The sequence below is a fragment of the Canis lupus genome, chromosome 9, assembly GCF_048164855.1.
Source record: "Canis lupus baileyi chromosome 9, mCanLup2.hap1, whole genome shotgun sequence".
NCBI classification, from domain to species: domain Eukaryota; kingdom Metazoa; phylum Chordata; class Mammalia; order Carnivora; family Canidae; genus Canis; species Canis lupus.
This window is the reverse complement of record NC_132846.1, coordinates 62,753,800-62,779,426: the sequence shown is the minus strand read 5'-3', so window position 1 is coordinate 62,779,426 and position 25,627 is coordinate 62,753,800. Positions and strand designations below refer to the sequence as shown.

The 25,627-nt window shown below is 46.3% G+C and overlaps 1 protein-coding gene across 4 annotated transcripts in view; it reads left to right on the top strand.

Annotated features, from left to right (window-relative positions):
- NRDE2 (NRDE-2, necessary for RNA interference, domain containing) overlaps positions 1–25,627 on the top strand; it is a 49,762-nt gene that overhangs the window by 17,411 nt on the left and 6,724 nt on the right. For 3 of the 4 annotated variants that reach the window (XM_072839668.1, XM_072839669.1, XM_072839670.1), the window contains 11 exons: positions 208–316; positions 1,409–1,639; positions 5,299–5,457; positions 11,716–12,166; positions 12,925–13,330; positions 14,690–14,823; positions 17,691–17,811; positions 20,490–20,665; positions 22,371–22,757; positions 23,516–24,453; positions 25,479–25,617. In XM_072839668.1, the coding sequence (XP_072695769.1) occupies positions 208–316; positions 1,409–1,639; positions 5,299–5,457; positions 11,716–12,166; positions 12,925–13,330; positions 14,690–14,823; positions 17,691–17,811; positions 20,490–20,665; positions 22,371–22,757; positions 23,516–24,453; positions 25,479–25,617 (3,251 nt within the window). Of the gene's footprint in view, positions 1–207; positions 317–1,408; positions 1,640–3,925; positions 3,991–5,298; positions 5,458–11,715; positions 12,167–12,924; positions 13,331–14,689; positions 14,824–17,690; positions 17,812–20,489; positions 20,666–22,370; positions 22,758–23,515; positions 24,454–25,478; positions 25,618–25,627 lie in introns of those variants that run through there. The other variant, XM_072839671.1, reaches the window with a different exon arrangement.

The following is a 25,627-nucleotide window of genomic DNA, read 5'->3' as shown; positions in this document are numbered from 1 at the left end:
GAGGATTTCAGTCTTAAGTATTTTAGTGTGTGTTAAAGCCCCATACCCTGTGAAATAAAAATTTCATGGATTCCCTGTGGCTTCTGCAGACCGTCTGGCTGACATTGGCTGTGAATTAGGATGTCAGCTGGTAAGATGGATTTCCTGCTTTAGAAATCACGTGGAGCTAATTTCATTGATCTTTTTTCCCCACTTTTGTTTGTGCAGAATTAGACTGGCTGAGCAACCCGAGCTTTTGTGTTGGAGCCATAACCTCTCTGAGCCAACAACCTGAAGAGGTCACTGCCTTGGTTTCTGAAGGGTCCCCACTGACCAGGTAGTTTTTTTGAAAGATGGATTTTTTGTTTTTGTCCATGTACTGTCTATAACTTGGTTTGAATAATGCTCCTTAGATTAGAAAAAAACCCTGTGATAGAAGAGCGAATTACCAATCTTTTTGCTTGAACTAACGAGGTGCCCTTTGACTGTTTTCTTTTACTTCATTCACGGATTATTCCTCTTTCCTCCGTTTGCATTGTGGTGGCAAGTGCAGGACACAGTCAATGCCATAATGAGGCCACGAGGGAAATGGCATGACCATTGTGATGGTTGTGTAATGTGACCTTATTAGTAACCTTCAGAATACTGTAGTCCAGTGTTTCCTCAGTTGTGTTTTTACCATTTTTGGAAAAATAGAAGAAGCTGGTGTGATAAAACATTGAATGAAATCTCGTGAAAACTTTGGGGAAAGCAGAATGGCGCACAGAGATCTGTATCGAGCTTTGAAAGAAATTGTGGTAGAGCATCAAATTGAGACGTGAGCCCTCTAGAAAATATAGGTGGTCTCATTAAGGTGATGAGCCCCAAGAAATCAGTACTCTGAAAGTACGAGAAGCCTTTGGAAATTGACACCAGCCGATGCCTGAGAGAGGGTTATGTCAGTGATGCAGAAGGGCTTATTATAACCTTTAAAAATCTGGACCAGAATTAAACCTTTTTAAAATTTTTGGCATTAAGGACATGCTGCCTTAATATGGAGGAGTGAAAATAAACCCTTGATAACATTGCTTCAGTGAATACTTTATTTGGTAAAATAACTGGCAGATTATTTTCATTTAAAAATAGACAGATGTGAAAGTCTAGATTAAGAAGCTGTTAAAACCTAGACTTTCTTTACCTACTGTTGTTTTAGGTCCAGTTCTTTTTTCTGGGTGGGTGGTGGTGGTGGGGGGAGGTCCAGCTCTTAAATCCTTAAGGGGAGTTGTGATCCAGGAAGGCACTGTATAGATACATGGGCAAATAGTAAGCCCCTCTGGGCATTCCTGGAGTTCCCTTTTTGTTGTTAAGTCTTAAGTTGTCTGCTTATTTACATAGTCTTCTCCCTGATTCTCTTCTGGAAAAAATTCTAATGGGTGATTTTCCCAAGCAGGAGTCCTCTGAAATCAGAACCCTCAGATGAAAGTGACAGTAACAAAAAGCCCAAACAAACAAGCAGAAAAAAGAAGAAAGAGAAAAAGAAGAAGAGGAAGCATCACCACAAGAAAATCAAGAGAAAACATGGGCAGACCAGTAGCAGTGGATCTGAGCCAGATAGTGAGCCTGATAAGGACAAAAATTCCAGAAGCATTGGAGATAGTAAAAAGGAATCAGAGAAACCAAGGTAGGTTTTCTATTCTCACATACCTGTGACTTTTCACATTTTGAATTTTTTCCCTCAATTGTTGCCACAAATTAGACATTGGAATGACTGTTTAGCCACTCAGTCAAATGGAGTCCCGAAAAAGACCAAATAGAGCTCTACCATTAGGGCAACATTAAAAAAAAAAAAGAAGAAGAAGAAAAGAGAGAAGACTTTTGTTAAAAAAATTAGGGCCGTGATTTTATTTGAGAAATGTTAGACACAGTAATGATTGTGTCAAAATGTGATTCAGGCAAAAAGTCTTTGGGATTTTGAAAGATGGCTCATGTGCCACATGGTGGGAACATGGGCCAGTTTACTACATAGTTAATGGTCCCATCAGTAAGGGTCAGAGTAAGAAGAATGTCTTCTTTCTCTTCTGTAGTCCTCCTCTTCCTTTCGATTGCTCACATCAGCCCTACAGGCGGACACGCACTTTTGGGTTAGGGGTAATGTAGTACATAAGGTCATCATTGCTCTCGTCATTGCTCTCGTTCCTCCTTTCCTTTCCTTTCCTTTCCTTTCCTTTCCTTTCCTTTCCTTTCCTTTCCTTTCCTTTCCTTTCCTTTCCTTTCCTTTTCCTTTCCCTTTCCTTTCCCTTTCCTTTCCCTTTCCTTTCCCTTTCCTTTCCCTTTCCTTTCCCTTTCCTTTCCCTTTCCTTTCCCTTTCCTTTCCCTTTCCTTTCCCTTTCCTTTCCCTTTCCTTTTCCTTTTCCTTTTCTTTTTCTTTTTCCTTTCTTTCTTTTTCTTTCTTTCTTTCTTTCTTTCTTTCTTTCTTTCTTTTTCTTTCTTTTCTTTCTTCTCTCTCTTTCTTCCTTCCTTCCTTCCTTCCTTCCTTCCTTCCTTCCTTCCTTCCTTCCTTCCTTCCTTTCTTTCTTTCTTTCTTTCTTTCTTTCTTTCTTTCTTTCTTTCTTTTCTTTCTTTCTTTCTTCTCTATTTTATTTATTCATGAGAGACACAGAGAGGCAGAGACATAGGCAGAGGGAGAAGCAGGTCCCCTGTGGGGAGCCCGATGCAGGACTCAATCCCAGGACCCCAGGACCACGACCTAAGCCCAAGGCAGATGCTTAACTACTGAGCCACCCAGGTGCCCCCCAAATTTAGTATTATTAAGATTTTTTTTGACTCTTCAGGTGTTACTTGCTTTTATTGTGTGCTTAGAGGTCCCGCTGGCGTCAGTGAGGGCTCTGTTGCAGCGAGTCTGGAGTGTGGCCTACGGAGTTCCCATCAGACAGGCAGACCCCGCAGTCCTCCTGGATCTTTCTGCCACTAGATCCATGGAGAGCATTGCAGTCCTGTGTGGCCCAGAGCATCAGATTGATTTTTGTCTCAGGTGCTGTATCTGTAACCCATACTTTCTCTAGGAGGGGAAAATAAAGGAGTCCAGCAAAAAGGTTCTGAATTTGAGTTTCTGTAGGCAGGACTCACAGTATCTTGCTTGGTACCCTCTCAGCAGCTGGCACGGGGCCTGATGTGTAGTAGGCCCTCGGTACTCTTTTGTTGTGTGAGTGAATGAATAAATTCCTGATATTTTTTGCTTCTCAGTATGTCTTTACAGCAAAATACATAGATCATTGTTTTTTTCTGAAAACTTTTAGTTACTTGTCCTTTTTTTTTTTTTTTTTAAACTGTTGAGGAAAATGAGTCTTTTAAAGGGTTTCCTGAACGCAGGGACTACTGTTAGAACTTAGAAGGTAGTTCTTTTCAGCCTGTGTTTAATCACATCAGAGGTGAGCTTTACCACCTCCTGATAGTTCCATGAGCCAGATGGCATTTTTAAGTTCATTGATATCTTTCAGAATGTCCCCATTAAGATCAGAATCAACTGTTCTTGTTCTTCTCTTTCACTTTCTTACTATGAACTTCTGTGGTCTCTTCCTGGGAAGATGACCTGGAGGAGTTGTTTCCATAGAGATGAGGATGAAGATTTTAGTGGTGAGAGCATTTCTGTGATGTAGGGAAAGTGGGTTCACGGGGGTTGGGGTGGGGTATAGTACATCACATAGAACTCTATTTTAGGTGATCCAGGGACGACTTCACCCTAGGGCTACAGCCGTTCATGGACCTTTGTCTCCAGGGTCAGCTCTTCACCTTCAGATAGAGAGGCAGAGCCCAGACCAGTCCTGCTTCCTGACCTCAGTACCCACTAGGGGAGGATCAGAAGCTTGTTTACTCCCCAGGGGTGGTCTGCTCCCCAGGACCCCAGGAAACATTCTTTATGGAATGCTTCCCTCTCATTCCTTCCCTTTGTTGCCCCTTCCCAGGTTTGTCAACAGAAAACCCTCCGCAGGTGTTCTGAAGGGGAACGTGTGAAAAATCACCATGTATTTTACCGTGAGCTGCTGTCATTAAACAAATACTCAATGAAAGCTACTTTGTGTCCTCGAAATGCCAATCCTTTGTATCCTCAGCCAAGAATGATTTAAAAGCCTTTAGAATCTTTATTTCTATCTGGGTGGGGTCAAAAAACAAATATGGAACAGTCAATGGCTCTTTTGACAACTTTGGCAGTTTCCTGTGTCAGCAGCATCACGAACTGATTTTCTTTAGAGGAGGGAAGATGTCAGATGCCAGAGAATCTTTCACTCCCTCTCATTTGACTCTTAGGGAAGTGGTTCCATTTGTATCTTAGCTGATTTGGAGCTGAGGTTGGTTTGGCGGATACATCAGGGTGTGGTCTCAACGGGCTCTCTCTGGCCTCTGTGTAGGAGGAGGTCAGCTCACAGCAGAGGTCGCTGTGACAGTGAGGCTAGACCACGCCCGAATCCTGTCTGAGACAGGCCCGTTCAGAACTGTGGCTATGCTGTTGTCGTTAAGTTTTGAGCTGGAACAATCTGGGCACTTTTGAATGAGTCAGGCGAAAGCAAGGGCAACCCACTTTATTTTTTTTTAAGAAAACTTGTTTATAAATATATTTGAAATTCTAGTTACAGCCATTTAATGGAGTGTTTAAAAAGAACACCTACGGGGCACCTGGGTGGCTCAGTGGGTTGAGCATCCTGCTGTTAATTTCTGCTCAGGTCGTGATCTCAGGGTTCCCAGCCAGGATCGCGCTCATGGGGGAGTCTGCTGCTCCCCTTCTCCCCCTCAGCTCCTCCCCAAATGCTGTCTCTCTCTCTCTCTTTCTAACATACATAAGTAAATCTTTTAACAAAATAAATAAAAATAATACTTGTATTATGTTAATTTCTGCAATAAGGTGACCTCTTTTCTTAATGGAGTGCTGCTTAGCCTTAACAAACTTGCTTTGTATTTTAAAGCTCTTTTCACTGCAGGAGTCCCCTTCATCTGTGGTATGTATACATTTTATGTACTCAAGTGTGTTTTTTCTTTTTAAAGATTTTATTCACTTGAGAGAGAGTACGAGCAGGGCTAGGGGTGGAGAGGCAGATGCAGAGGGAGAAGCAGATTCCCCGCTAAGCAGGGAGCCCAGTGCGGGCCTCTGATCCCAGGACCCCAAGATCATTGCCTGGGCCGAAGGCAGGCGTTTAACTGACTGAGCCGCCCAGGCACCCCCTAGTGCATTTGGTGTTATGTGGAGCATCACTGTTGAAATGTTTAATATCTCTGAAAAGGTGGGCTGTGTACCTAGAAGATTTCAAAGTGTGTCTCCCTGTTTGTTCTCCTTCCTGTGTCCCACAGTCGAGAAGATAATGCTGCTGCTGCTGCTGCTATTGGGCATCGCTTGGTTTGGCTTGAGGACATTCAGGCTCTGAATGGAGGAGAAACCTTCAGAACAGATAAGAAGCCGGATCCTGCAAACTGGGAATATAAGTCTCTCTACAGAGGAGACATAGCAAGGTACCTGTCATGATGTCTCTTCTGCTTTCTGCTGGTGGGAGGTGACTTCTTTCTCCCCACTAAACCCTTCGGCATGGTTGCTATCTGCCCCCTTCCTTTGTGGATCCTGGTGAGCATCCTCTGTTGCCGAGCTGTTGAGTCCTGTGTCTCATGTCACACTCTGAAATGAAAGCTCCAACCTGGAGATCAGGATCCAGGTCTGAGGAGTCTCATTCCTCCATGGGTGCCTGTAAGTGTGCCAGCAGAGAAGTTTTTATTTTTATTTTTTATTTTTTTAAGATTTTACTTATTTATTCACGAGAGAGAGAGAGAGAGAGAGAGAGAGAGAGAGGCAGAGACACAGGCAGAGGGAGAAGCAGGCTCCATGCAGGGAGCCTGATATGGGACTCCATCCCAGCCCTCCAGGATCACGCCCTGAGCTGAAGGCAGACGCTCAACTGCTGAGCTACCCAGGCATCCCAGAGAAGGTTTTTAGTGACTATTTGTTGAGTGAATAACCTAAAAATACCTTGAAATAATTGTGACAAACTATCTGGAAGCCATTTGGTCTGATCTCGATGCCATTGTAAAAAAGTCACGAAAGCCTTTTATTTATCTATTCTCCCCAACTAAGCCATTTTGAAAGTGACATTAAGTGGTAATGACTTCTTCCAAAATGTTTCCGGCAGACGTCACCAGATAATCAAAAGAGGCGATGGTATTCGCTTCAGTAATTAGTTTATTAAACTTTCCTCTAACCTGTCAATCAAAAGTATTTAAATACTTATTAAATCCCTTAGACACTGGGTCATTTGTAAGACACTGTTGGGAACACAAAGAACAGAAATACACAATCTCTCTTCCCACACAGCTTGAAGATAATGAAAATTGAAGGTAGAGAATATTGGAATATAAAGCCAAGCAGAGACCATTATCATCATTCTTTATAGGCTAATTACTTTCTAAAATAAATTTCAGTTTCCATTACGTTGCCGCACCTTCAGATTTCAATCGTTGTCATTCCTTGTGACAATACTCCTCCCCCTATAGGCAGGTCCTGCTAAGAATTCCTTTATGACGTGTTTATATCCGTTACTTTTCAGGGCGTATTTATATTTGCGTGCTCTCTCCTAAAGCCTCATGGCTGAGAGTAAATGACTATTCAGATGTATTCATACGTTTTTGAATATTTTAATACTCCTGAAAGCCTTGTTTGGTTCCCCATGCCAGTGCGGTATGGTGCCACAGACGAGATGGAACCCAAGAAAGTTGGAGGGTTCAGCAAACACTAATGGAGTCTGAAGTGTGTATTGTGAGCCCGTGCTAGTTCTTTCACTTACCTTAGTCTGGTCCTCCCTGCTGCTCTGTGAGCAGGACAGCACTCATTTTTATGTACAAGGAAGGGAACCTCAGGGTAAGTAGCCTCTCAAGATCATGCTGCCAGGAAGCAGCTTTTTGGGGAGTCTATGTTTCTCTAACCTCAATTTTTTTTTTTTTTTTTTTACCGTCCACAAATAAAGTGAGCCTGGTTGGTAGGACGTTTTCTAGTTGGGAAACGGAGGACTCCGGTTCTCATTCTCACTTGGCCATTTGCTGATACCGTCATCCCACATAAGCCCCTAACCCTGCCTGAGCCTCTGTTTCTTCGTTTGTTAACTCCTGCTGTGCCTTACACACAGATAGCAGGCATCATCAATATGAATTAGAAGTTAGTTCACAAGGATAAAGGGCTATTATTTATCAATAGATGAAAAAGGAAAAATAGTTACAGTGACTGATCTTATAGCTCTGCTCATGGACAGCCCAGACCTCAGGAGGAAGATGAGGAGAGAAGTTTATTAGTCTGACTTGTGAAGGTACCATTGGAAGGGCTTGGGGCATTGCTGTGATTTCCCAGTAGGTTCCTTTTTTTTTTTTTTTTTTTCAATGATAGTCACACAGAGAGAGAGAGAGAGAGAGAGAGAGAGGCAGAGACATAGGCAGAGGGAGAAGCAGGCTCCATGCACCGGGAGCCCGACGTGGGATTCGATCCCGGGTCTCCAGGATCACGCCCTGGGCCAAAGGCAGGAGCTAAATCGCTGCGCCACCCAGGGATCCCATCCCAGTAGGTTCCTAAAGCTGAGGTGAGGTAAGTCTTTCCCAGATTCATAGCTGTACCGCTGTCAGTGTCAGATCTAGGAAAGTATTGATCCCATAGCACTGAGTTGGTCCGAGGACAGGGGGAGTATTTTGTCAAGTCATGGATTTTCACACTTTGTGAGGGGCGCTGAAAAGCCAGGAGCGTTGAGAGGACTTGGCTAGCACCGTTGTGTGAGGACCGGATGGGGGCTTGTGGGTATTGGGCCTGTGTCTCTTCAGCTTCGCTGGACCATCTTTTGGAAGGTGGTTTGACATGTTCTTTGTAACTTAGAAAGGCAGAACCAGGATCAGTGAGTGGAAGTTCCAGAAAGTGAGATTTGACTCAGTATCAAAGCAAGTTTTCTTTTTCTTTTAAAGATTTTATTTATTTATTCATGAGAGACACGGGGGGTGGGGTAGGGCAGAGACACAGGCAGAGGGAGAAGCAGGCTCCACACAGGGAGCCCCATGTGGGACTCGACCCCAGGACTTCAGGATCACGCCCTGGGCCGAAGGCAGGCGCTAAACTGCTGAGCCACCCAGGGATCCCCCTCAAAGCAAGTTTTCTAATAGTGTGAGCATTCTAGCAGTGACCTGGTATGTGTTCGTGTATCATGGTGAAACAGAGCTTAGAGTTCGTGGGTAATAGTCACAATTACCTTCGGCAAGTTCTTTAGGGCTAATATAGTAGCTTCAGTGAGGTTCAGCTCTGTTTTTTTTCTCCATTCTTGGAGAAGATTGTTTCTTCAGCTATATACCAGATGAAAGAGTTGGCTTATGTTTAGGAGTCAAGTCTTATAAAATAATAATAGCTTTAACTTACCTTGTCCTTACTATATGGCTAAGGACTTCAAGTGTATAAAATTTTTGATTGTCCCTGCTATTCTGTGTTGTGGGTATCATTATACCCATTTCACAGAGGAGGAAACAGGCACAGACAAGTTTTGTGTGTGTGTGTGTGTGTGTGTGTGTGTTTTGGCGGGGGGTGGGGCGTGGTTTATTTTAAATAACTTGATCAGGGTCAGCTAGGAAGTGATGGGGTTGGAATTTGGATCCAGGTAGATGGCTACCATGAGAGCATATGTGAATCGAAGTCCCTGAAGGAAAGGCACATTTATTATTGCCCAGCTCACTTGAGGGCTCAGAGCCGCTGAGTGGATTCAGGTCAGGTTTGTGTACTCAAGTTAAATATGTTCTTTTCCCATACCCGATCCCTCTTGTTTTTTTTTTTTTTTCCCCTCCTTCTTCCCCCTCCCTTTTCCTGTAGCTGAATTCATTTAAATTAAATATCCATATGCTGTCATTCACTGAACCTCCAAAGTGGGGCTCCCTCCTCCTGGAATTATTCAGGAAAGACCAGCTGACCATTTGATAAGGATTTTACAGGAAAAGTGCCTTCATTGGGGGGAATACTGCATTAAATTACATCCTAGGTTCTGCCCAATTAAGATTCTATGATAAGTGGTAAATTAGAGAAAACCCAAATGTCCAACAATAGAGAAGTGTTATCTAGATTAGGACTTATCCCTCCAATGGACTGATTCAAAACCAGTAAAAATGGTATTTTCTAAAATGAATAGTATGGGTAAATGCACAAAAGTAGGCAGGAAAGCTCAAAGCTGTTGTATCAGCTGTTTTTTTAAAAAGATGTATGTGGGGGATCCCTGGGTGGCTCAGTGGTTTAGCACCTGCCTTTGCCAGGGCGTGATCCCGGGGTCCTGGGATCGAGTCCCGCATCAGGCTCCCTGCGTGGAGCCTGCTTTTCCCTCTGCCTGTGTCTCTACCTCTCTCTCTTTGTGTCTCTCATGAATAAATAAATAAAATCTTAAAAAAAAAAAAAAAAAGATGTGGGTGAACACATATAAATACATCGACACACGTATCTGAAAGTAGGCACTTAATGATACAGATCAGTAAGACTCTCCTTTATCATTTTCATCTGTTATAAAATGTAGCTGTTAAAAATCAGTTTTACAAAATGCACTTCTAAAGTCAGAAAACTCTGTAAACTTTTTTTTTAAAGAGATTATGTGAATGTTGAAATACTGTTGATTTTTAGTGAAAATAAAATAGTAATTAAGGGGAGAACAAAACCAGTCCTACTTTCGGTGTGTTCCTTACAGAACGATGGGTATGTTTAAGCTCTCTAAGCACTATTTTGTCTCCTCAGCCCTCATTAAAGTTGTTTTGACTCCTAAAATGGACCAAGGAGGACCTGGGGGAGGGGATGGAGAAGAAGAGTTTGTGTGTGACGGCCGGAAGGGCGGCTTCTCAGGCACCTGTTGACTGCGTCTGGACCGGGGGATGGGGGGGGTGAGGGCAGAACTTTCTGGAAAGATGACAGAAGGTGGTAGCTGCTCTGTCCTGCCCTTTCCCCCCGATGACAGCATGATATCATGAAAAATTTAAAAAACAGCATAAGCTGAAAGAATTTTACAATGAACCCTCTTACTCCCACCCTCTACGTTCTGCCGTTAATTTTTTTTTTTCTGCCGTTAATATTTTGTTGCACCTGCCTCATCGCGTGTCTGGCTGTTCGTCCGTCCTTCAACCCGTCTTACTGTTTTGGTGCCAGTTATCAGAATACTGCCCACTGCATACTTCAGCAAGCCTGTCGTCTGCTGGAGTTCCAGAGATGTTGTTTTTTTTCTTTTGACTTACAGCTGACATATAATGTAACTTACACACAGATCTTCATTTGCTGAGTTTTGACACATGCATATGCCTGTATGATCCAGCCCTCTGTGAAAATACAGAACTTAACTGTGACCCCCTCCCCAGATTTCCCCCTGCTCTCTTCCATTCAGCCCACATCCCAGCTCCCCAGGGGCAGTGTGTGCTAATTTTTTTCCATCCTCAATTAGTGTTGTCTATCCTAGCATTCCACACAAATGGAATCACGTAGTACATGCTCTCTTGGGTCTGGCTTCCTTCAGTCAGTGTCATGTTTTTGAGATCCAGCCACATTGTGGCATTTGTCAGTAGTTCATTGCTCCTCACTGCTGGTCACATTCCGTTGTGTGGCCGTACCTCTGTTTATCCATTCTTCTGTGGATGAGCACCTGGACTCTTCGCGGAATACGGCTGCTGAGAATATTTGTGCACACATCTTTGTGTAGAAATGCAGTTTCCTTTGTCTTGGGTAAATGCCTAAAATAGAATTGTTGGGTCATGGGGTAAGTCTAAGTTTAGTTTTGTCAAGAAACTGCCAGGCCTTTCCCCAAAGTGACTACCAGTTTGCCTTCTCACTAACAGCGTGTGAGAATCCTAGTTACCTGGCCCATGATTCACTGGTGTTCAGTATTGTAGTATTGAATTTTTGGCATTCTGGCAGGTTGTGGCATATATATCTCTTGGTGGCTTTAATTTGCATTTCCCTCATGATTAGTGTTGTTGAGCACCTCTGCATATGCTGATTGACCCTTCCTGTTGTCTTTTGTGAATTCCATCCACATCCTTTGCCCATTTTTTAAATTGGTTGTTTGTCTAACAGTCATACCAAAGAGTGCACGATTTCCCTTAGCCTTCATGCACATATTCAGTAGTTACGAGTTTGTGATTCTCGGGGCACCTGCACGCTCCATACAAGCCTTTTAGAACCCAGTCTCTCTTCCTTTAGAGTAGAAAACAGCCAAATGTAATTTTATTCAACACACTTGCTTCAGGATTAAAAATACACTCTTAGCCCTCTCTGTTTTCTTCTGAAGTAGGGACACAGGACCACATTGTGGAAAAGGGACCAGTCCAGGAGACAAATGACTCACTGTCTCCTGAGGCTCCAGTGTCCTCAGGAATAGCATAAAGGAGGGGGTGAGGATTCCCGCCTTGTCAGTTCCATGTGAGCATGACAGTGACATATGAGACAGTACTTTACAAAACTCTAGGGGAAATAGAAATTACCAGATCTGGAAGACAAACCTGATCTTAAGTTCCTGAGGCATTAGCAAAGAAGTGTTTAGAGGAATAAGTCAAACACAGAAAAGGTTCCTTGCTAATTATCATATTTCTCTAAATGGAAACAGTTTGAAGGTAAGGTGAATTTGAGTACGTGTGCAGTTCGCTCGCCTGACGAGCGCTCAGGCCTGCTGAGCTGAGCCATCACTCCCGTAGATCTAGCGCACACACCCTCCCTTGGTAACTTTTTTCTTTTTCAAATACAAGATACAAGAGGAAAGGAGACTCCTGCCTTGGCATTAACCCCAAGAAGCAGTGTATATCCTGGGAGGGGGCTTCCACGGAAAAGAAGCCTTCGCACAAGCACGTTGAGCGCTATTTTACGAAGAAGAGTGTGGTATTAATGAACATGGATGGAGTTGCCGTTGGCAGTAAAAACGAACCTCCCTCATCTGAGCCAATCTCGTTTATCCCAGTGAAGGGCCTGGATGAGGTGGTTCCTCCCGTTACAACCTGGTTGAACCCTCTGGGGATTTACGATCAGTCCACCACGCAGTGGTTACAAGGACAGGGTCCTTCAGAGCCAGAATCGAAGCAGCCAGACTCACAGACGGACAGAGAGAGCGCACTACTCAAGGCCAAGGTGGAGGAGTTCAACAGGAGAGTCCGGGAGAACCCCCGGGACATTCAGCTCTGGATGGCGTTTGTTGCTTTTCAGGTAAGTAGCGCTGTTGCAGTTCTGTTACTTTGGAATGACTGTCCTTGTTTGGGGCAAACTGATGGGTTCTGCAGCAGTTTGGGGCCCCCGGGAGGACCCTGGCCCGGGACATTTGAAGACGATTAGACCATAGGCCCTGCCCTGAGCTCGCTGCAAGCCCACTGAGGCAGTTGGCCATGTGAAGAATAAGTGCTTTTGGGTATAATTTCGGTGTGGGATGAGGGAGTGACATGCCTCTAGGGAGTAAGAAAGGGCTTCTAGAAGAAGGTGACGTTTGAACAGAATCTGGGGAGAAGCAGCGTGCAGAATGCGCCTTCTCATCACGTGACCCAGCGGGAGCTCTGTGCTCCCTTTCTGAAACACTTGCCTTTGTCTTCGTCCTACTTAGTTTTTTTTGAACCACTGTATAGTGTTATACAGTTATGTTTTGCTCCACATTTGGCTGTTTTATGGGTAAAGTCAGCTCTTGAGAAGCAGTATTCCAGGAGCTGCCTGCCCTCTATTGTTACATGACCTCACGACCAAGCGCAGACAGGTGAATCAGGTGAAATACACGCTCCGTGGTATCAGGTGATACACTGAGGAATGGAGTTTTCACTCCGAAAAATGCTGTAATAAATAAGTGGCGATCAAGAAAGTCTGAATGACAATTGGTTTTGGGAGGCGATAGACATTGGGGCTTGTAAGGAGCTCTGTTGTGCTGGTGGAGTTTTGAGGCTCTCTTACTTCCACTTGAAAATTGATGTTTTTGTTTTGAGGACGAAGTCATGAAAAGCCCTGGCCTGTATGCCATCGAGGAGGGAGAGCAGGAGAAGCGGAAGCGGTCTCTGAAGCTGGTTCTGGAGAAGAAGCTGGCCATCCTGGAGCGGGCCATTGAGAGCAACCAGAGCAGCGTGGAGCTGAAGCTCGCCAAACTGAAGCTCTGCACGGAGTTCTGGGAGCCCTCCACCCTGGTCAAAGAGTGGCAAAAACTGATATTCTTACATCCCAACGATACAGCCCTTTGGCAGAAGTACCTTTTATTTTGCCAGAGCCAGTTTAGCACCTTCACCGTGTCAAAGATCCACAGTCTTTATGGAAAATGCCTGAGCACCTTGTCTGCGGTGAAGGATGGCAGCATCTTATCGCACCCTGCCTTGCCGGGCACCGAAGAGGCAATGTTTGGTAAGAAGCTGAGGACCAGATCCATTTATATTGGGGTGCTTATCCTTTCTTTTGGCTCTAGTCAAAAATGAAGATTTGTTTCTGGTGTATTTTAGAAACGTCAGAACTGATAAAACAGATTTAAACAAAAAGCATCAGGATGCCTTTGGATTAGAACAGATTCTGTGTCCAACTTCTTGGGAGAGGTGAGCGATGGGTATTAGAGCCAAAAAAGTTAGTGAAACCTCAGTGGTCTAGGAGTTCCAGGTTTTCTGCTTATTAACCGAGGAAACAGAGCCTAATTCTCGGCTGTTGTGGCTGTCAGTGGCCTTCCCTATGGAGATACTTGCCTGCCCCTCTCACCTGCTCTCAGGTCTCCAGCAGTGGTGTTCATGGGGATGCCCTGATGGCTGCAGGTCAGCGCACAGAGGCAGCTATCCATGTCATTACTCCTGAACACTTCTGGGGGGTCCTGAAGGAGCCTGGAATACAAATTTTGTCCAGTAATGAGGTACAGAAGGCAGCAGGTGACACAGGAGCTGGAGGATGTCACTTGACCTACATCCTGGATTTGCCCTTCCCTGGTTCCCTTGGGACCCTGTGACCTCACATATTTCCTTAACCTGCCTGAGCTCCCATTTCTCCCCCAGCAACGATGATATAATAGTTGCTCTATACGGTAACTGAGCACGTTCACAGAGATTGACATGTGAGTCTGGCTCGGTGCCTAGTGCACGGCAGGCATATATTTGATCAAAACCTTGCTGTTTCTGTTAAATTCTAAAGATGTAAATGTTTTGCCCTAGAAATAAAAAGCATTTACCACACTAACATAGAGTCTCATATTTGATATCCTTTGTGGTATGCTCAAATGGCCAGTGCTACTTGGTAAATGGAATTGTACCACCGTTCAGACAAACCAAAATCATCAGAGAGGGAACCTTGATTTGTTTACAGTGGACTCGGAACAGATGGTGAAAATTGCTGGTGAATCTACCATCTAGCGATCAGTCGAGCACAGATCTTTGCTTTCTAATGAAAATCTTTGCTTTTCCTAGAATTTTTCTTGCAATAATGAGTTTTCAGTGTTTAATAACTGTTTAGACCAACCTCTTACCTTGTTTTTATGTAATGTACATAGTTTTTATTAATATTTGTATTTCACGATGGTTTTGTGTGAAAATTGGAATAAAGGTACTTTGCAGTTCTATAGTGAGTCCTTGTAATAAGGACACACGTCTTTACAGCCTTGAAATGATCACAGTAACTAATTTTGGAGAAAAAGATGTTTTTGGTGTTGAAGTGCACGTTTCTAGAAGTTGTGTTCTTTGCCTTCTGTGGTGTTAACCAGGATTCTCCCTCTTGCTGTCCCGTTCTCAGCGCTCTTTCTTCAGCACTGCCACTTCCTGCGGCAGGCCGGTCACTCAGAGAAGGCGGTCTCTCTGTTCCAGGCCATGGTGGACTTCACCTTCTTCAAACCCGACAGCGTGAAAGACCTGCCTACCAAGGGACAGGTGTGGGTTCTAGTTCTGTGACCCGTCTCTCCCCAATACCCCCCTCTCCTTCCTCCACCACTCCCCTCCCCCTCCTTCTCCTTTCTCTTTCTCTTTCTCTTCTGGGGGCAGGTGTGGATGATGGGAGATGGTTTGGTAGTTTTAAAATATATCCTCCTCTATATCAGTCCTGCTGAAAAACTGTTGCTCATAATATTCTGATGATCCAAGGACAATTCCATAATGAAGGTAGTGAAAATTGGAGAGAGAAAAGATCCACTCCCCCCCAGTATAAAGACTCACTGTGTCCCCCTGTTTTCTTACTTATGGGCCTTATTTCAATGCTAATTGTCTCCACTAGGAAACAGTTGTTATGCCTTTTAGAGCACATCTTACCATCTCCTGCCTCTCCACATTCTAAACTGGGTCTCAGGTCATCTTCCCAGTTAGCATTTCCACAATGTAAGATCTTTGCGGGAGTTTCAGACAATAGCACTTGTTGGCACTCTGTCAACACCCATCCTAACCGGGGAGGTGAGAATCATTTAGATGACAAGTGAACATTGCCCATATTTGTGATGTAGAAGCAATAAAAAAAAATCTCATCACAGAGCTATCCATATAAGAAAGCCACCTTTTCCCTTTTTCCTTGGAAGAAATCTCGGTTTCCTACTTTGCGATAGGGGTCAGGTGGAGGATGGATAGGGTATCTGAATTTATGGTGAACTTACAGAGTTCTTGAGAAGCTAAGATCTCCATCTTGTGGAATTTTCATGAATTGCCTTTAAAGACTATTTTTATCATTATTATATTTTTTTCTAGAGGAAGTTGGGTTGAAGAGTATTGGTTAACATTAATATATTTGATTAGTAGTATAATAAGCCAGATAACAAAATTGTTTTAAGACATACTTTGCTATGTTAAGGATATGCTGTGCTATGGAAGTGAATCTTAGCTGACTGCAGGGCCTTGGGAGTGTGGTTGTGGGGTCAGGATCAGAGTAGCCTTAGCCTTCATCCCCACCCTTTGCTGACCCTGCAGACTGTGTTTAGAACGAACAGCCACTGCTTGTGAGTATGAAGCCTCAGGAGCCGCTCCCCTAAAGTGTCAGCAGAGCCTGCTGCATGCTCTTGAGATTTTGCATACTAACAACACTTGTTTCAAAGCATTTACAAGACAACTTTGAATAAAGCTTTTTCTTTAATGACATTCCATATTTTTATTTTTATTTTATTTTATTTTATTTTATTTTGTTTTATTTTATTTTATTTATTTATTTATTTATTTATTTATTTATTTACATTCCATATTTTTAAAACCAAGAAACATTGTTACAAGAAACAGTAGTAGAGCATAAAAGAGGCAGAGTCTGATCTGTGTTTCTACAGAATAAATAAATAGGTTATAATGATCAAACCAAAACAAAACCAAAACAAAACAGCACTTCTTTTTCTTGAGTGCGCTTCTGTCCAGGAAGCTTAAGACCTGGGGAGAGGGAGTGTGGTCTCTGGCTCCCCTTCCCAAGCTACAGGGCCTGTGTCAGGACCGTTGCCTGCCCCTGGGGCTGTCCTGGATGCAGCCCTCTTCTGGGTGTGCGTGGCACTTCCCCAGGCTCAGGCTGGACGTTCCTGTTGCTCCCAGCCCACAGCGTGTCATTGAAAACCTTGTCCTTTTCTAAAGGTTTCTTACAAAAGCTTTCCTTAAGCAAGGACTTTAAAGTCCTTATTGTCAACTGATAACACGATTGCTTTCCTATTCATTGCTGTGTTCACGTTTTCCATAGGATATTACTTTTTTTTTTTTTTAAGGATTTTATTTAATTGACAGAGACATGCACAAGCACAGAGAACAGGAGGGAGAGGGAGAAGCAGACTCCCCGCTGAGCAGGGACCCCCCCCCCCCCCTGAGATCATGACCTGAGCCTTAGGCAGACAAATGACTGAGCCACCCGGGCATCCCGGGAATTACTGCACTGAACTAGTCACTACACACAGCAGACTTAATGCCCCAATGTGTGAGAGCAGAGGTGTGATCACAGGGCCTGGCTTCAACATGCAGACCTTTTATTCACTGGATGCCTGCCACATGGAGCTTGGTGCCAATAAGCATTTGTTGAATCCGTACTCTGTATTGGGCTCTGTGCTAGACGTCAGGAACATAAGAGTTGAGATGTCATGCCCTAAAGAGCTCCCACTCTGTCCTGTTGAAACTTTGAATCCCCTTGTCCTCAGAAGGTCTTGAGTACAATATGATTTCAGGTACTAAGGGGCCCAGTGGCTTTAGGGGAACTGGGTGTGTCCCTGTCCCCAAGGGTCAGAACTGGGAAACCATTCCTCTCCTGCCTGGCTAGAGGCCCTTCTCGACCATGTCCAGTCTTTTCCTAACACACTCTCAGAAGTGGCAGCCTGTCACCTTTTGCCATATTCTGTTACACGTCACGAGTTCCAGTCCACACTCAGGTGTGAATGCCACAAGGCAGGGGTATGGTCACAGTGGGGCTCTCTTGGAGGCTGCCTACCACACTAGGTCATTATTTTTCCTGTCTTAGGGTGTATCATATACACTGGAAAGACAAATGGCAAGCAAGATTTCAACCATAAGCCTCTCTCTCTCTTTTTTTTTTTTTAAAGATTTAGTTTATTTCAGAGAGAGCTAGAACACAAAGCAGTAGGGGAGCAGCAGAGGGAGAGGGAGAAGTAGACTCCGCGCTGAGCAGGGAGCCTGATGTGGGACTTGATCCCATGAACTGAAGGCAGACGCTTAACTGGCTGAGCCCCCCAGGCACCCCCTGTGAGTCCCACTCCTGCTAGTCAGAACATACTTTGCTCAGTGACTCAGCAGATTTGTACCTGTTAATCTAATAATGTTTGTATTTTCAACCTGCACAGGTGGACTTCTTTGAGCCCTTCTGGGACAGCGGGGAGCCCCGGGCCGGGGAGAAGAGCGCCCGAGGCTGGAGAGCATGGATGCACCAGCAGGAGCGAGGGGGCTGGGTGGTCATCGGTGCAGGTGAGGCACCTCTCAGGCAGGTTGTGTATGCCTCTGCCTATTTCTTCTGGAATGTGTTTTCACAGCTTTATGATTATTTGTTTATGTGTATATGCTCTTCAGCAGTCCCTGAGAACACTGTAGAAACATCACAGTGTCAAAAATGCATTAAGTGGATGTATTGGGAGAGCAGACTGTCTCTCACCCTTAGGGTCTTTCAACTCCCTCCATCCTGTTGAGGGTTTGTTTCTTTCCAGAAGACATTTCATTTTCCTTGTACTTTTTTTTTTTAAACTTAGTTCTTTTATTTATTAATGTATCATTTTAAAGATTTTATGTATTTACTTGAGAGAGAACCACACACATGAGCAGGGAGCCCGATGTGGGGCTCGATCCCAGGACCCAGAGATCATGACCTGAGCCCAAGGCAGAGGCTTAACTGACTAAACCACTCAGGCCCCTGTTCCTTGTTTATTTTAAAATACTTATAGATGTACAAGAAGTTGGAAAAAAAAATACACTGGGAGGTTTTGTGTCCCCCACCAGTTCCCGCCCATGCCAATGCCAGGATGCAGAAGCACAGTCCAGAAATTGGCCCCAGCAGTGTGTGGCAAGCACATAGGTGCACGCATGTTTGGTACTGATGGGCTTTATCACATGTGCAGCTTCCTTTAACCACGTCCATGGTCACATACAGAACCAGTCATCAGCACAGAGTTCCCCGATGCTGTCCCTTGTAGCCTTTATCCCCGCCACGCTCCCCTCTGAGGACATCACTATTATGTTGTCATGTTACTTCGCGTATGTTATATAAATGGAATTATGTGGCGTGTGACTTTTTAGAACAATTTCCTATTGTTATAAAAATATATACACAATTTACCGTTGAAAAAAACATTTTTTGAGCCCACAGTGCCGTGGCGTTGACTGCATGTACACTCTCGTACAAGTGTCTTAGCATCTGTCCATCTCCTCAGCTCTCACGTCCCCAGTGGGAACCTGCACCCACTACGCAGCAGCTCCCCCTCCTTCCCTGCCCCTGAGGACCACCGTGGCACCTGCTGTCTCTATGGATTGATTATTTTAGGGACCCCAGAGAAGGGGAGCAGACAATTTTGTTGTGTGGTGACTAGCTTATTTCACTTAGTGCAATGTCTCCGTCCAGCTGTTGTCGGACGCTGAGGTTGCCTCACCTTTTGGCAGTTGTGAGTGATGCTGCAGGGAATGTAGGTGTACAAGTACCCAGAGGTGAAAATGCTGGATCGTATGGTAGTTTTTTTGATTCTTTGAGGAAACCATTGTACTGTCCACAGGGCTGCACCGTTTTATGTTCCCGCCATTGCTGCACAGGGGTTCCAGTCTCTTCACATCCTCACCAACATCTGTTTTCTCTCTCATTTCTTAATGATCACTTTTTTGTTTTTTGTTTTTTTTTCCCATTTAGTGTCATTCCCCTGAAATCTGTGGGAATTGTTGCGTGCATCTGTCATTTGTTGCATCTATCTTGGGGAATAGTTCGTGGTGTAGACGTACCGTGGTTTATTTTGCTGCTCACTGGCTGCAGGATGTTGGGAATGTTCCTGGCATGTGGCTGTTACGAATAATGCTGCTGGGGTACAGGTGTTTGTGGGTACATGGGTTTTCATTTTTCTGGTGCCAGCACCCAAGAATACAGGTCCTAGGTCTTATAGAAAGTGTGTTTTGTGTTTTGTTTTGTGCACGTTTAATTTTATAAGAAATCGACCTCCTGTTTTCTAGGGTAGCTGTACCATTTTATATACCCTGTTTATTTGTAAATTTTTTTTTTTAAGATTTTATTTATTTATTCATGAGAGGCACAGAGAGAGAGAGAGAGAGGCAGAGACACAGGCAGAGGGAGAAGCAGGCCCCATGCAGGGAGCCTGACGTGGGACTCGATTCCGGGTCTCCAGGATCATGCCCTAGGCCGAAGGTGGCACTAAACTGCTGAGCCACTGGGGCTGCCTGTAAATTTTTTTAAAAGATTTTATTTATTCATGAGAGAGAGAGAGAGAGAGAGAGGCAGAGGCACAGGCAGAGGGAGAAGAAGGCTCCATGCAGGGAGCCCGACTCGATCCTGGGTCTCTAGGATCACGCCCTGGGCTGAAGGCAGCGCTAAACCACTGAGCCACCCGGGCTGCCCCTTATTTGTAAATATTGAACTTTACTGAAGACCCAAGACTTTTCTTCCATTCTGAACATGTCATTTGGCGTTCTAGAACTGTGTTGTTCAGGATTGGGAGGCATTAGCCACATGCAGCCTTTTTAATTAAGATGAAATAAAATTTAAGATTTAGTTCTGCTGCCAGCTGCATTTCAGGTGTCCAGTGAGTGACAGGTGGCTGATTGCCATATTAGACACGTAAGATACCTATTACGTCGTTGTCATAAAAGGTTCTGTTGGACAGTGCTGCTCTAGGATATGTGTGTTCCCATGTTAATTGCTGTGATAGCATTAAAAATCATCTGATTTCATTAGTGATCTGCCAGGGGTTTTTGGGAACGTGATTCATGATGGGAGGGTCCCTCAATGCCTTTGAACCCCTGCATGTCCCAGAATGCTAGGCCTGTCTTACTCCTCTTGGCACTGCAGATGCCCACTCCAGACCAGCAGACCAATTGGGTGTCAGTGACAGTTTTATTTGCTGGTGAGGTGAGCTAAAAGGTTTATTCTTGCCTAGATGATGAGGATGATGAACCAGAAGACGAGGACCAGGAAATAAGAGATAAGAGCCTGCCCAAGTGGCAGATCTGGCTTGCCGCCGAGCGGTCCCGAGACCAGAGGCACTGGCGGCCATGGCGCCCTGATAAGTCCAAGAAGCAAACTGAGGAAGACTGTGAGGACCCTGAGAGACAGGTAAGTGTCCCAGCCCGGGAGGGAGGGCAGCTGCGGGGTCCCTACCTTCTCCCACTTCCATGGGGTGCTTACCTGAAGGAAGGTTGCTGAGCTCTCAGAGCACCTGCCTGGCTTGGGGGATGTTTGCTCACTCCTGTTCTTGTCTGTGGAAATTTCATCGGCCACTGGTGATGTGGGAGCACAGGGGGACTTGACCAGCTGGTTCCTGTACCCAGGAGGAGGGTAGGCTCCTCTGGAGATTGTCATCCAGTTTATTCAGAGAATTTTTCTCGAGGAAGCCTGAGGACTCAGGGTTTTAAAAACGTGGTATCCCTTGGGACGCCTGGGTGGCTCAGTGGTTTAGTGTCTGCCTGCTGCTCAGGGTGTGATCCTGGAGTCCTGGGATCAAGTCCCACATCGGGTTCCCTGCATGGAGCCTGCTTCTCCCTCTGCCTGTGTCTCTGCCTCTCTTTCGCTCTCTGTGTTTCTCATGAATAAATAAATAAACTTTTTTTTTTTTTTTTTAAAGTGGTATCCCTGTCCGAGGTTATTTAGCTGTATGCACTTTCCCCACCGTGCTTGTGCATTCTCAGAGATGGGGCAGATAGATTTGACCGGGGAGACGGGAGGAACTGTTCAGGGAGGCCATCCTGGGAAGAGTTCGTACACGGCTTGTCTTGCTGGGGAAGGAACCTGCATTACTGAGCACCTGTTGTGCATCAGGCACTTCACTTACATTATCTTGTTTGCTGTCATTGAGTGACTTGATCTGTGCTACTCCATGTCTGGTGGCCAGTGGCTCTGGACATTTGGCATTAGTTAAATAAAGAGAAGAGATCCTGTTTGGAGACCAGAAGGTTTTTTTTTTTTTTTTAAGATTTTATTTCTTTATTCATGGGGTGGGGGGTGGGGGGCAGAGACACAGGCAGAGGGAGAAGCAGGCCCCATGCAGGGAGCCTGATGGACTCGATCCTGGATCTCCAGGATTACACCCTGGGGTGCAGGCAGTGCTAAACTGCTAAAAAAAAAAAAAAAAGATTTATTTATTTATTATTTTAGAGAAAGAAGAGGGCAGAGGGAGAGGGAGAGAGAATCCCAAGCAGACTCTGCCCTGAGCTTGGAGCCCAATATGGGGCTCGATCTCATGACCTTGAAATCATGATCTGAGCCAAAATCAAGAGTCTAATTGCCTCCTGTGGCACCCAGGTGCCCTCAAATGATAAAATGCTTATCTTCTATCTTAATAAAGAGTTTTAAGGGGTTGTAACTTATCCAAGTAACTATAAAAGCAATTATGCGTGCTTTCAGAAGTGAGCATAATCCCAGATTTTCTGTAAGGCTCCTTTGGAAGGTTTTGGCTTAAGCCCTGTCTTCACAGTCTTCTCTCCTGAGAGTCTCTGGGAAGTGTGAGAATGGTGCCAGGTCCCCTCCAGCTCCCCTAGGCCCCCCTTCCTGCCCCGCCCCCCCCCCCCCGGCCGCCCCCCCCCCCCCCCCCCCAGGCTCCCCTCTGGCTCCCCAGGGCCTTTCAAGGAAAAAAACCTCTGGCTTTTTTGCATCTTGCCGGGGAAACCTAGATCTTGTCTGTTTAAAGTTTTAAATTGAATAAAGTTGAATCGTTCACACATCGTGTGAAAGGAGCCCTGGGGAAAGTCGAGAAGCCTTGTTGCTTGGCGAGGTAAACCACCCCAGCTTCCCAGAGGGTCACTCTACCTTGTCTGTGTCGCAGGTGCTGTTCGATGACATCTCGCCATCTCTGATCCAGCTCTCCAGCCCAGATCTTCGGTTTCAGCTGGTCGCAGCCTTTCTGCAGTTCCTGGGCGTGCCCTCTGACCTCAGCCCCCCAGCCTCCTGCCTCTACCTGGCCATGGATGAGAACAGCATCTTTGACAATGGGTTTTATGATGAAAAGCCGTTGACTTCTCTCAACCTTTCCTTTTCTGGCATCAGCTGTGTGGGCCGCTCAGACCCACTGGGCTGCCGGCGCTGGACCCGGGGTCACAATCGAGAGGGCGAGGAGTTCATCCGCAACATCTTTCACCTTGTGATGCCTCTGTTTTCAGGCCAGGAGAGGTCTCAGCTCTGCTTCTCCTGGCTACGGTACGAGATGGCGAAGGTAACTCCGGCCCCCGCCAGTCCCATATGGGGGCTTCAGGAACAATTGTGGGCTCTTGGTGTTCCTCGGAGCACTGGGCCATGGCACCACTTTGTTCAGGGATCCCCAAAGTCCCAGGGTGTGGCTGCCCCTGCAGAGGGGCTGCAGAGGGGAGGAAAGCAGGGAGCATGCAGCTCATCAGTGGCTGGAGCTGTTCATGGTGGTTGCCCTTCTGCTTCCAGGTGTTTGGGGTTGTAGGAGCAGTTAGTGTGAAGAACCAAGCTTAGGCAGGGGTTGGAGGATCTCAGGGTTGATTAAAGTAGATAAAATAAGCTACTTACTTACCCTGCTCTTCGTGTCTGTCTTCCTGCTAGAAATTCCTCTAGGATGGACTCTTCTGCCTCCTGCTGGCCACCAGTTAGCACTGACCCTTGACACCCTGGGTTCGGGGGGCTCCAACTGCAGGTCGCACACAGCATGTATTGTGAAAATAGCGTGCGATAAAATGTGGTGGCCACCTTTCCCTGGAGAAGAATATTTGGAGCATATGAGCCTTGTTTATCAAGGTTTCGGATGGAAACCTGGACGGGGTTGTTTGGGGGCGCCGGTCACCTTGGTACAATCTAGATTTGTTGTCGAGTTCAGAGAGCCTCAGTGTTCAGCAAACGTGACGAAGGAAGGAAGTGTAGACGCCTGTGTGGTTTTCTGAAGTTGATGGTCCAAAGGGATGGCTTTAAAAATCACAGAGCACCTGGGAATCCTTTTCTTTTTACTTCCAGGTCATCTGGTGTCTTCACACTAAAAACAAGAAAAGGTTGAAGTCGCAAGGAAAGAACTGCAAAAAACTAGCCAAAAATCTCCTTAAGGAGCCAGAAAACCGCAACAATCTCTGCCTCTGGAAGCAGTATGCGCACCTGGAGTGGCTGCTGGGCAACACGGAGGAGGCCCGGAAGGTGTTCGACAGTGCGCTCAGCGCGGCAGGGAGCAGGGAGCTGAGGGACTGGGAGGTGTGTGAGCTCAGCCTGCTGTACGCCGAGCTGGAGGTGGAGCTGTTGCCAGACCCGAGGGGGGCCTCTGCGGCCCGCGCCGTCCACGTGCTGACCAGACTGACCGAGAGTGGTCCCTACGGGCCCTACTCTGGGCCAGTCTTGGCCGTCCACATCCTGAAAGCTCGGAAGGCATACGAACATGCGCTGCAGGACTGTCTGGGGGAGAGCTGGGTCTGCAGTCCCGCCCCCACCGCCCCTGCAGCGCCCTGTCACCGCCTCATTAGCCTGGTGAAGTGCTTCATGCTCTTCCAGTACTTGACTGTGGGGATCGACGCCGCTGTGCGGGTATGCGAGCAGGTGTACGCAAAACTGAAGGGCTCCGCTTCCTCCGGTGGCTCCAGGCCCGAGGACGCAGGCAGCGCACAGAGCCCGAGCAGCGTTCTTGAGGCTGTCATGCTGATGCACACCAGCCTGCTCCGATTCCACATGAAGGTCAGCGTTTACCCTCTGGCTCCCCTGCGGCAGGCACTCTCGGAGGCCCTGCAGTTGTATCCGGGTAACCAGGTTCTTTGGAGGTCCTATGTGCAGATTCAGAGTAAGTCCCACACAGCCAGTAAGACCAGAAGATTCTTCGATGCCATTACCAGGTCTACCAAGCCCTTGGAGCCTTGGTTGTTTGCGATTGAAGCCGAGAAGATGAGGAAGACGTTGGTGGAAAGTGTTCAGAGGTAAGTACACACATCTTGTCTGTGTGTCCACAGACACACAGAGGCCCTGTGAGGCCTCCGGGACCCTGGAAGGAACACAGGTCAGCACCTGTTGTGGGTGTCCAGGTAACCGAGGATGACACAGTGAGGGAGGACCAAGCCTTGCAGGTGGCAGCGGCTTTCATTAGGGGCTTCCATGCTGTCTCCCTAGGCTGCAGGGATGGCCCGTTTGGGTTCCTGCACATTGCTTATGATGCATGGGTGTTGCCGGTCAGGTGTGCAGCTGTCTGAGGAGCTGTGGCAAAAGCATAATGGGTAAGACCCGGGCTCCAGTGTAGGACCCTGGATACGATCCAGATTCAGATCTTCCGCTCCCTGGCTGTGTGGCCCGGGGCAGGTCACATCAGGTCTAGTAGGTTCCCTTCTGTAATGTGGGAAGAATAGCTGAGCAGCCCTGGAGGGGCCAACGAGGGAAGTGCTGAGCACAGAAGGGTGTGAACTCACTGCTGGCCTCTGTCGTCTTTACTAAGGATGACGGTGACGGCATCACATCCTCCGGGTCCCTTTTGACAGCGTGTGACCACAGTTGAAGCAGCAGTCCCGGGAGCACCGTAGCCGTGGCTACGCGCACCTGGTATCTGCTGACTACTCAGAGTTGTCTCTGAAGAGTGTTTCACTTTGTTTTTTTTTATTTTTTTTCCTATCGGGGTTTTACTCTACTTTCCCTAAACTGAAAGGACTTTCCTTCCCATCAAGTAGGCTCTGCATTCTGCTGAGTAAAGGTGAGGCAGAGAAGCAGGGAGATGCTGTGTGAGTTCTGGGCCGACTCTGCTGGGGGACACGAAGCCTGGGCGCCGCCTTCCTCTGGCCTGGAGGGGCCATGTCGTGTCTGTACCCCGAGCGCCCCCAGACCTGCGGGCGGCACCGTGCCTGACCCAGCGATCCTGCTGGAGCTCACGTTTGCTGTCACTGACGCACCTGTTCCTCTGATGGCGCTGGGTAGGGCGAGAACCTGGCTCGGGGTCACGGGAGCCTTTGTCTTGCAGGGTGGATGGCAGAGATGTCCACACCACGATTCCCGAAACTGGCCTGACGCATCGGATCAAAGCCCTGTTTGAAAATGCCTTGCGGAGTGACAGCGGCAGCCAGTGCCCCTTATTGTGGAGAATGTATTTGAATTTCTTGGTAAGAAAAC